General features: G+C 41.1%; 1 protein-coding gene across 2 annotated transcripts in view; it reads right to left on the reverse strand.

Moving 5' to 3' along the window:
- Positions 1 to 8,337: 8,337 nt before the first annotated feature.
- FGF14 (fibroblast growth factor 14) overlaps positions 8,338 to 12,532 on the reverse strand; it is a 446,676-nt gene continuing 442,481 nt past the window's right edge. For both annotated transcript variants that reach the window (XM_060233675.1, XM_060233674.1), the window contains exon 5: positions 8,338 to 10,973. In XM_060233675.1, the coding sequence (XP_060089658.1) occupies positions 10,837 to 10,973 (137 nt within the window). In that variant the 3' untranslated portion in view covers positions 8,338 to 10,836. The remainder of the gene's footprint in view (positions 10,974 to 12,532) is intronic.

Genomic DNA, 12,532 nt, shown 5'->3' on the forward strand with positions numbered 1-12,532 from the left:
TAATTTCTTGTGACTGTCCAAGCTCTCAAACCAATAAGATTTGGTCCATATTATGGAATCTAAAGCTGCTAGGCCATCACTATGATAAGGGCTCTAGGCTGAACTGCTAAAATTAGCATTTGACCTCTAAAAACAATGGTACTCTTTCTCTCCATGTTGCCATAAAGGATAACTAGAATATGTATCCATGATATCTATCAGTGGGAGGTAAACCGGGGCTTGGTGAGTTACCTGCAAACTGACCAGGTGATTTGACATCCTCCATAATCTTTATGTGCAAACTCTCACAACCCACAGTAACTGTACTGTAGCAATCACATGACTGTTTGACATGAAAGGGTGATAGTAAGCATATGACTACATCAGCAGTCATGTTTGTTCAGAGGTAGGGTGCTAGGTAGGGTTGCTAGGTCCCCACTGGCCTCCAGCAGGGGATGGAAGGTAGGGTTACCAAATCCAGGTTGGGAAACTCCTAGAGATTTGGGGATGGAGCCTGGGGAAGACAGTGAGTTACAATGCCACAGAGTCCACCTTCCAAAACAGTCATTCAGTTCTGAAGAAAATTCTGAGTTCTGATCTCTGTAGTCTGGAGATGAGCTGTAATTCTGTAGGATCCTCAGGTCCCACCTGGAGGCAAGCATTTCTAGGTTGGTAACTCTTAGTTTTGCTGATCAAGCAATCCAGCTCTGAATTATCTGAATTTTCTAACAGTGGCTTTGAACAGTTTATGACCACCCAAGCCAAACACAGCCCACCTGCCAGGTGCTTAACAACTCTTCTGTTTCAGCAGTTCCAGGCACGGAGCAAAAACAAGCTTATCCAGAGCTTGATGATGGCCAGTGGGCTGTATTTGGCTTGGCAGCTCTGCAGGCCAGGCATACAAGAGAATTCAGTCATTCTCTTACATATAAATAATCTGGTCATGTTATGGTAAAACGGCTCACCTGCGGTTCTTAGAAGCAAAAGTTCTTAGAGGCCCAGTTTGGTGTAGTGGTTAAATGTGCAAACTCTTATCTGAGAGAACCGGGTTTGCTTCTCCACTCCTCCACATACACCTTCTGATGTGAACCTTGGGTGAGCCACAAGTTCTCTCAAGGCTGTTCTTGTGGCTCACCCAAGGTTCACATCAGAAGGTGCATGTGGAGGAGTGGGGAATCAAACCTGGTTCTCTCAGATATGAGTTCTGGGAGAGCTCTCTCAGCCCCACTTACCCCACAGGGTGTCTGTTGTGGGGAGGGGAAGGGAAAGGAGATTGTAAGCCACTCTGAGACTCCTTTGGCTAGCGAAGGGCGAGGTACAAATCCAATCTCTTCTTCAAAAGTGGGGGGAAAGCATATGGATGTCTTTGAGGTACTTCTTAAAGGCCCAGGACATAAATAGTTTTAGCTCGTTATGTCATTGTCCATCATATACATTAGATTTTATAATTTTAAAAAATAGAAATGAGGTCAACCAAAGTAAAGTGGAAGGTCAGTTCATCTGTACAGTGATTGCATACAATCAGAATCATTTTAAAAATCCAGCGTAACCAATTGAAACAGTATGTTTATAACAAATACAACCAGGTCAGGATTAGGAACAAAGTGTTTATTTTTAGTGGTGAAATGCTGTTGAGTGTTGAGTACACAATGTTGGGGAGGGGGGCAGGAAATTGCACAGTGGTTGACGAGTCCCCTGCTTTATTTACATAGAATCATTTGTTTCTAAATACATAGAGATTTGGCAGCCCTTTTATTTCCTCAGAGAGAAAAAAAGTTACATACATTTCCTTTTTTTAAAAAATGCGTACAATTGTGAAAATGGTGGTAAAGCACATTGCTTCAGTGTTTGGGAAAAAAACACTGTATTCAAATATAAAAGTTTAATATAGTACTTTGTTGCAACTTCGGTATCAATATCCAGCAGTTGGATCAAGCCGTAACTTCAGAAATAAGGAAAGGCCGATTGCAAAAAGATATTTCCATAGTTACACTAGAAACTTGGTTTCTTTTTGTAGAAAGAGCACAGATAGGAAAATGCTACTGTGAATAGTGCCAAATATTTCAAGTGCAAAGCTGCTATTGGAGGTCAGCATTTCCTTGATTAAGAAGTCCATTCTCCCCAGCATAAGAGTTAACTCTTCCTATGATGTGATTTCATTCTCTCCTTAAAAGCATGACATACCTCTAATCAGTGCCTGCACACGCAGGGGCACAATGACTTCTAAATGTCTGTGCATAATTTGTTGATAGGAATTATGCGCATGCATAATCAGACAGATATTCCCCAAAGCTGTCCTATGCCATCTTTAAATTCCAAGTATTACGCTTTAATTAAATATATATCGACACAGCAGTATCAGAATTCTTATGGTGAAAACAATAGTTTGAAATGACAGTGGTTGGTTTGACTAGAGACTAACACAACAAATCCTCATATCTTTAACACATGTGATTTTATGAACCCCCCTGTGATGCTGAAACACGTGCTAGCTTTTTGTTACATAGAAGAAGAGTTCAGAATGAAATGCCCACAATCCAATCCTTAAATTACAAAGGAAGCAACAACGGTTGCTCTTTCCCTATGGTCAGGTCTATGCCACGTTGGATACTTTTGAATGAGAGAAACTGCATGGGATGGATGGTTGTATGGGAAGTTGCCATGAAACCACTGCATCTTCCTTGTGAAACATCAACTGTCAACTGGGATCTGAAAAACATGCCATTCCTTACTGATAACATTAGATCTTGTCAAGATTAGCCCTAATGCAACCCCCTCTACATGGGCTGTGGCCTCTCATTCTTGTCTATACAGGCAAATACTCCCTGCACATACGTGGAGTGATATTGCACAGAGCAGGTCATTCTCCTGATGATAACAAACAGGTGGAATTCTAGCACAAGCTCATTTGCATATTAGGCCACACCCTCCTGCTGTGGCCAATCCTCCAAGAGCTTACAAGACTGTTTTTGTAAGCTCTTGGAGGATTGGCCACATCAGGGGGTGTGGCCTAATATGCAAAGGAGTTCCTGCTAGAATTCCACCCCTGATAACAAAGACTGGGCAATCTCCTGTGTATACTTCCATTTACACATTAAAGCCATTGGATTGCAGCCTCTGAGTTTATTTAATGGGGTGTGTGTGGAAAGAAGCTATAAAAGGCCTTGGGCTCACTAGATATTGTATTTTCTTCAAGGTCAAACATATTGATTTATGCAATTGCTGTTAAGTCACAACCAACTTTTGGCATCTCCAGCAAGGGGCTTTTAAGGGAAATGAGAAGCAAAGTTGTTTTTCGTTGCCTTCCTCTGCAAGGCCTTCCTTGGTGGTCTCCCAGCCAACCACTTACTATGTACCCTTCCCTGGCTAACATATTCATGGAAGAAAAGTAATAGATAGTGTCTGAAATTTACACAAACACTTTTGAGCTTCCCTCTACATTTGTGGTAGTGGGGGCATTTTCATGAATCCCATGGGATCGAGCTTTTGCAACCATCAGGTACCATTGAGGAAAGAATAAGCATTGGAGACTTAGGCTGCAGTCACACACAGTAAATAACGCACTTTCAATGCACTTTCCAACTGGATTTTTACTGTGTGAGCTGGCGAAATCCAATTGGAAAGTGCATTGATTTCCTCAGATGCCTGGGATTGACTGGGGGCGGGGGGGGGGAGGGAATGGCAAATTTCTCACTCATGGGAGTTGAAGTGCCATTTACTCAATGCACCTCTTGGTACCCCGTCTCCTGAACACACTGCTGTCTCAGCATAATTCCTGCATTTTGTATATGGGTGCTTGTAAACACGATACAACCAGTGTCTAAAGTGCTACAATATTATTATTTTGTTTTGGTTTCTCTTATCTTTTTTAAAATGGTCTTTGTATTACACATTAATATGGTTAAGCTGTTGAAGCTGAGAGCAGAAATCATCTGTTTTCACTGGTAGAAAGGAAGCTTCTAAAAAGAGAGGACTCAGTGCTGTGTAAATTCTTCCATTGTGCTGTATTCCTTGATACTCCTTGGTCACCTATGCAGATGTTCTTTGTTATGGAAAAAATGTACTACAGAAAATATTGCCCTTGCTATGAAAATACATTGGGCAAAAATTAAAGTTATAACTCATCAGAAATGTCACCCAGCCTCACCCTAAATATAATTGAAAAAAGCCTCAAACATTGAGTTGAGCTGCCTGTGTATTGTATCTACTAGCTTCATATCCAGCAAAGCAATCCTGTATGTAGTTGAGATCTCTTTAAGGGATCTCTCATCACAAGGGTCTCCCAGCAAGTTGTGTTGTACAAAGAACTGTATTCCCTAAAAACCCATATATAGCAGTGACATTTTCTTTCCGAGTTCTATATGTTACCTCACCCTTCCACACCCTACTTTTTGTTATCTGATAACAGCACATTCATTCCGATCCTCAAGGAACATAAGATGCAGCTGTACAATGTCCAAATGTTACTCTTTACTTTTGCCCCAACCCTAAACAATCAGTTGAATGCAGCAAGCCCCATTAGGCGGGTCATCCATAAAAGGGAATCTTTTTTGGTAGGCCATCTGCAATATAAGACATGCTTCCTCTTAATCAGACAATTTAGAATAGCCGGGAGCATCCTTTGAACAAACAAACAAAAGCGGGCAAACAGAAATGTGTGAAATCTGTGAGGTATGCCATGGTTGTTCTAGAGAGGCTCTTCAGCTTCACTTGTCAGATTGAGAGCGTGCACTTTAAATAGTGGAAGGAATGATAGAAATCATTTCCCAACCTAGCTTCCTTTGGTAGCATATGGGGGGTGGGCAGGTGGATGGTGAAACCCTTTGCCCTCCTCACTCACTCTTCTGGGACCTCACTAGGATGGATTAGTATGTCCAATTTCATCATTTGCAGTAGAATGAGCATTGTCCTTGGGCATATACCTGAAAGAACCATGAATTCAGCTTGGCTTGATTTTTCTTTTTTCTAATATAGTGACATCTTCACTCTGGTAGGGGCTCTTCTTTAACATTAAAGTTGTAACACAATATCTTTTTCAGGGAATAACCTAAACATTTCAAAATACGGTTCTTAAACCTGAATAAGACATTAAGGGAAAACTAGTGGTACAGTCCTCCTGAGATTGTGCCATTTGAAAAGACAGGTGGGAGACTGCATAGTTGGACACTCCCTCATGGTGACATTTCCTGCTCCTGCACAGCTAGCACAACAAAGAGAGAGTTTCTGATTTATTTATTTATTTATTGCCATCAAGTTGCAGCGGAATTGTGGGGGTTCCCATAGTACGGTTTTCAAGTTCAATTCAAGAAATATCTGGGGACTTCGGAAGTGGGGCCAGGAGCAAGGTTGTGACAAGCATAATTGAACTCCAAAGCATAATTGAGTTCACAGACGGCCATCACATTTAAAGGGCCTGCACACCTTTTAAATGCCTTCCCTCCACTGGAAATAATGAAGGATAGAGGCACCTTCTTTTGGGGTTCATAGAATTTGACCCCCTGGTCCAATCTTTTTGAAACTTGGCAGGTATTTTGGGGAGCAGCACTGGACGCTATGCTGAAAATCTGGTGCCTCTACCTCAAAAACAGCGCCCCCCCAGACTCCCAAGGATAAATTCATTATACTCTATGGGAATTGGTCTCCATACGGAATAATGGAGTACCCAGCAGACATTTCCCTTATCCCCACTTTCTGATGACCCTGAAGTGGGGGGAGGGCCTCCGAACCAGGGGATCCCCTGCCCCCACCTGTGGATTGGCAACTTTATCCCGTAGGCTATTCAAGACAAGAGATGTTCAGAAGTGCTTTGCCATTGCCTGCCTCTGCATAGCAACCTTAGACTTCCTTGATAGCCTCCCATCAAATTACTAACTGTGGCTGACCCTGCTTAGCTTCTGAGATCTGATGAACCACCCTTGTTTCCTGACTCTGCAACTTTGCATGATAAAAACCATTTAGAAAAGAATATGGGAAGCTCATTCAAACAGGCATTCAGGAATTCTGCCAAATCCAGTTTAAAAGGAATCTGGTGCTCAGTCCAGGGGACATGATCCTGAAAGGGTACAGAACCTCTGCCTCACCTCTTTAGCCTCATAACACCACCCAAGCAGGCTGTTGCAGAAATTTGTCAATCTCCAGAGGCCAAATGGGTTCTAAGTCTGGAAATCATGAGAGCTCTCTGAAGTATTCCTGGCCGTACAGTAGCAAAATAACTTGCTTATGTCCACATTAGTTTTGGCCAAAATTGATGGCAGTTGTCCACTTCAACATTTTCAGTGCAATCCTAAGCAGAGTTATGCTTTTCTAAGACCACTGACCGAGAAGCGTGTAACTCTGCTTAAGATTCCACTGGCAATATCTAACCAGCACGCTAAAAGACTAAGCTGTGTGCTCTTTTTGGTGAATGCATTTATTGGCTCTGACTGTTGGCATTAAGCATCCCAGGATAAAATACACGTATTCTGAAAAGCAGCACAAGTATATGTACTTTTAAAAATTACTGTCTTGCTAGGCAATGATTAAGGTAATGAAAATTGTATGCATAAAAAGAAGGGGAGATATATAGTTCTGATGGAACATATGGCTGAAGGAAAAATTCTAAAATTCTAATGGAACACATGGTTGAAGGGAAAATAATTTAATGTGAATCATTTGTCAATTGGAAAACAACTGTAAGGACAGAAAGCTTTCATGTATTATGTCATTAGGTCCCTGTAAGTATTGGTCGACTGATAAGAATTTCTGTGCTCCAGGGGATGTTTTCTAGAATGAACAAAAACCAAAGTTCAGTATTGTTAATAAAGGATGTGGTTTTCATGCCTTTTGACAAAATATCACCTAATAAATGGTAGCCAAAGTATAAGTAAACTTTTCATTTTAATTGCTCAAAGGACTTGGATGCAGTCTTATTCCACAGCAACATCATCACCCAGTGAAGTATGTCAGTTCTAATGAATTCATGGAGCTTCTTAATCTAGCTTCCTAGTTTTCTCAGTGGAAAGTGCTCCCTCTTGATATGAACATGGAACCCAACATTTAAACAGAATTCATAAATTCACACAGACCTTGTCATCAGGGTGAATATATATCTGATTCCCTACTGGAGTTGAAGGCAACTTCATGAAACGAACGCCCTTCCTCACAAGCATATTTGCACATTGCTGACAAAACTGTTTTCCTTGACACACACACAGTGACTACCTGAAGATTAAGCTGTAGCCAACAGAACAAAGACAACAGAACATGCAACCTATGAAGATGGCTGAGACTCAAACATAAGGTCTACGTGGAAGTGCAACACACACAATCCATAAATACAAGATTTTACTTGACAGCAAAATTAATTTGAGAGGGAACAAAATGATGTTGTCCTGGAAAACAGCAAGAGAGGTAATATATTGAGGAGCGAAGAAATTCTTTGGCATGTTCAAGGTGAGAGAAAACAGAGTTTCACCAAAGTATTTACATGGTGTTTTTGTTATTCTGCAGCCAATGCAATGTTACTTTGCACAATCTCTCTCTCTCTTTTTTTAATATAAATGGTTTTTTTGTCCAATATGCCTTCATATAAATATTTTATTCAATATGTTGCATCTGTGTGTATACAACAAAATGATAATAAACACAAACTGTACAATGCAGACAAACTTGTCACTTATATGTATGTCAGTTTTTTAGTACATACCATCAGGTCTGATACATATAGCCTACTACATGCAGTTCATCATTATCATCCTCTTCCCATGCAACATATGAGACAAGAGACAAACTTAAAGGAGTGACCAAAGCACATGGAACCCTCTCCTCATGGTGACATAATTATCAAAGAAACTAGCTTCAGACCCACCCAGTCAAACAAAGAAACACCCATATAGGCAATCGACATGAATGACCCAAAAGTATGTGTATACTATTTACAATAGAGTACCAATCATGTACAAAAATAAAAGTCAGCCTTAATATATTAACCAGTCACCATGTGGGCATGGCAATAAAAGCCTCAGAGTGTGAGAAAATTAAGTATATATGGAATGAAGGTCATCAGCCCCCATTCAGAGCCCAACTGTGCCCGTAAAACTCCTCTGTGTATAGAAATGAAAGAAGTAACCACCATCATGGAATACTTGCCTTGAAATCATGTACCTTGTGAGATGGAGACCAGAGGGCTATGCCCAAGCAAGTGTCATTTGGACTAGATGCTGAAGAGCAATAAACATTTTCTTTGCTGGTCTTACAAAAGTCATCACATGAGTCGATATTACCACCATTCTCCACAGCTCCCATCTTGATAACAAGTTTATAAGCCCTAGGACAGCTCCTCTCCCTCTCCAAAACAACAGTATGAAATTGGTTTCAAAATTTTGAAAAAGATGCACTTCAGATCTCTTTATTTTGCTTTCCCATTTCAGAACTGTCCAGAATCATTGGTTTCCAGTTGCACAGTACAGAAACATAATTCAAAAGTATGTAAGCAGGCTGTATGAATTGGGGTGTTACAGGTGAAACACAAAACAATTCACAATTGAGAGTAAAATAAGGAAAGTTGACAGACCTGGCCAAAGACCTTCAGTTTCAGCATTACTGCACAACTTATTCTGCAAAAAGAGTGCCTCTTTGAATAGGCCGGATCACTTACTGATCCTTGAACACACAATAAGATGAGACAGTATTGTCCCCTTTTTCATTGTGGTGCAGAGGAATCTCAACAAAATAAAAGGGGATTCTTCATGGAAATATCTTCTCTAGAAATCACCAGATGAAAGAATGGCCAGAATTTACTGTTGTGCAGATGATTTCCTTTACTTTAATATACCTCTAATATACCCTCTCCTTGTCATTTGGAGTGCTTGGAAACTGAATGTCTTTTAATGTGCTTTACTCGTCTTGTAAATAAGAACCAACTTTAAACAGTCTCTTGTCTTAGATGGAAACAAAACTGAAAATATACAATCAAATGATAAAATTAATATATTCCTAATACATAACCTACTTGGGACACAAATCATATCAAAACAGAAGCCAATACGAAAATCATATATGCATCAAGAGTTTAATCAATGGTCAACCTGTAGCCACCTAAGCAGGATGGAAGTAACCATTAAACATGACCCCTTACTAGTCTCATACATGGTTTTCCAGAATTGAGGTACATTTTGGTCCATATCAAGCTTTCTGTTTTTGTGAAGCCTACTCATTAATACTTTCAAACCCACTAACTGTTTATTCAATGTCCTGCAGCATTTTCCCATGTCTTCTAAGACTTGTGACCACTTTCCTTGGAATTCTAAATTGGCTGCGTCATTCTAAACTGATAACCAGGAAATATCCACAGTAGGGTTTAGATTGTTTTTTTTAAAAGGAAAAAAAAGATCCCCAGATGAATAATAAAAGATCTTGGCCATGTGATCCTGTTAGAATTTCCTAGGTTTATGTTGTAGTACAATGGAAACAATACTGAGATCAAGGCAAGGCACCGTAAACCTAGCAATTTGGTGGGCATATATTATCCTAAGAAGCTGGCCTGGAAGGATGTGGTACTGGGGTACTGGTGAAATAATACGTAGAGCATTGAATTCTGCATGCTGAGCTTTTTAAAAAATAAACACAAAGGAATTCTTTAAATACACCATGTTTAAAAACTTCCCTCCTTTTTTTAAACACTGAAAATATTAAAGTATATTTTGTAACTACCCTTTGCATTGGTGCTGCAAAAAAGAATGCAACAATTTCCTTGCCCATGCTTTACTGAATAAGAGGATGGTTTACAGCCAAAAAAATAAGAATGGGATTACGCTCCTTTCATTAAAAAAAAAGAAACAGATACTTTGGGGAGGGGAGTTGGGGGTTGGAGGGGAATGGATTTAGGTAGCACAGTTCTCATTCATCTTAGTTATTGTTTTGACTTCCAAATAATGAGGACTAGTGGATGAAAAAAAATGAGCCTTAATTCAGGCCTACAAGGCCTACAGAGTTCTTTGGACCCACTTTCCCAAAAACATGTGGGTCTTGCTCGCTGGGCAAGGCAAATGTTACCATTACCAGTAAGCCTGTGATATGTATAAAACACACACACACAAAAGAAACTACCAGGGAATGTCAAACATTGGCCTTGAGAGATTGTTGTCCGGCCTTGTTTGATGCTTTTTCCCTCCACAGTAATGCCATCCTCAGGAGCGCACTAAAGTCACATTGAATCCTCATTGGTAACTCTGAGACAATGATCTATTCTTTGACAGGTATAATTCCTAATAGGGTTCTGAAGGCTCCCCTGATTCCCTGATTGCTTTTTTTTTTCAAAACTAAGCCACCAATAACATTTAAATCTGAGAGAAACACAATCCCTGCAAAGGAGTCACACAGACAGCGGAGCGAGCAGCCTCGTAAAAAAGGGGGGAGAAGAGAAAATCCATAATAGCACAGGTTTACAGCATCTATCTAGAAATTACTTGATATTATTTTGTGTGCTACAAAATTGAACTTAAAACACATGGGTTTCCTGGACTCGAAAGGGGGATTATGGGTAACTGTCAGCAGGCAGGATATCAAGTGTACTTGTGAAGTATGTCATTCACATGAGGTGTCACAGTCACAGAAAAGAGATTAAAAAGGCATTCCATATCTGGTAGGGCATTCCATGGTCTGAGTCCAGCTGGTTTATCCAGGTGTCTTCTTTGCTGTGGGAGGACTTACGGGTTGAGATTTATCCACTTGCAACAACCTAGTTTGGAGTGAGCAGAGAGCAAGCATTTGCTTGTCTCCAGCTGATCCGCAGATGCCAGAGTGAGACAGTCTTGCAAGGATAAAGTGCTCAGCCAAACTTAGAGAGCTCAATAAGTCACGATACCCATGCAGATCTGGCTATGTTGTCTTACTCTTGTTAACTGGTTTGCCGCCATTCATTATTGCCGATGCACTTGTGCTTTTACTTGGAGTCACCCCAGCCTTTGGCACTGTTTCTCCAACATCATGCAAAGATGGTTCTCGATACATGGCAACTAAACAGGAAGAGAGGCAGAAAATTGTATGAGAAAGAGAAAAGACTGGGTAAGTAAGAATACTAGCAAATGGTCATGCTATAAGTTGTGGCTGCTGGTTGTAATGAAATAATTTTTGAATAGTATTTATGTCTTAGCCACAACCTTATGATTCTTTGCCCATTTCCCCCCTGAGATATATGAAACTGCAGCCTGAACCTGCAATTCAAAGCAAACTTACTTATAACTAAGCCCAGCTGAAATCAGTGGGAGTACTAAGAGACCTGTTTTATGTTTGGCTGTAAATTTGTTTGACCCATGGCAGCAGAAATAACAAGGGTGTGCTGCAGTCTATCACCTGTGAGTCAAGAGAATTAATGAGCTCACCCCTAACCTAATCTCCTGCATAGTCTGGTGTAGACAATCCATGTTGAGGCTGAGTGAGAAAAAAATCTATAACATCTAGAGGTGTAAACCAAAAATCCCAAGCAGATGTTGCCAAGGCCTTTTAAAACAACTACTGGGGGTCATGTACAAAACAGTCTAATCCAGTTAGTTGTGTTAATTACAATGGGACACAATGCTAGGTTCCTCTGTATGAAGCCCAACTCCTTTGACCATCTGAAACTACTATGCTGTGGTTCATGAGACCTGCATGGACAAAACCCATGTAGTAAGGAGCAGAACTGGGAAGACTGAGGGGGAAAAGGTGATTGGATCCAAATCACTTAATGGAACTCAAAATGTCCAATAATTTTTTAAAAATATTATACTTAGTATTATTTCTGTCTTTGATTTATAAAATCACACCTACTTTTAATTGGAATTTTAGAATATATGGATTTGAAACCATAGTGACATTGTATGGAAAATCTGATTTGGGCCACTGAGATGGAGAAACGCATTTGGGATAATCTCAAAAGGGACAGTCTGCTGATGACTGGGGTGGTCCAAAATTATTCTAGAGTACGGTTTCCCAAACTTCCCCCCAGCCCAGTTATTTTTACACTTCTCCTTCATGGCCCACTAAAATTTGGGGGTGGAGCCGGGAGGTTCCTCTGCACCTCCTTCTCCCTCCCTTCGCCTCAGGCAGGTCATAAGAACATAAGAACATAAGAGAAGCCATGTTGGATCAGGCCAGCGGCCCATCAAGTCCAACACTCTGTGTCACACAGTGGCAAAAAATGTTATATACATTTTTTGCCACTGTGTGACACAGAGTGTTGGACTTGTTTCATGTTGTCAGTTTCATGTTGTGCCCCCCCACCCCGCGTGACGGCCCGATCGCTTGGAAATTGGCGCAGAGCTCATTCCAGGAGGGAGGAGCCACGCACCCTTTTGGGCTGCGGTCTGTTTGAGCTGCTGTCAGCTTGGCCCGGCATGGAATGAGCTCTGTGCCAATTTCTGAGCGATCGGTTGGGGGGGGGGGTGGAAGGGCTTTGTGCAGCATGAAACTGACCTGTGGCCTGAGGTGGGAAGGGTAGGAGAAGGAGGCGCAGAGGCGTGCGACCCGAGGGAGGGAGGCGCAATGCGGGAGAAGGCGAGGGAAGGGGCAGCCAGGGGCTGGAGGCCCTGTGAAC

Source organism: Heteronotia binoei, chromosome 3 (assembly GCF_032191835.1).
Source record: "Heteronotia binoei isolate CCM8104 ecotype False Entrance Well chromosome 3, APGP_CSIRO_Hbin_v1, whole genome shotgun sequence".
Taxonomy (NCBI): domain Eukaryota; kingdom Metazoa; phylum Chordata; class Lepidosauria; order Squamata; family Gekkonidae; genus Heteronotia; species Heteronotia binoei.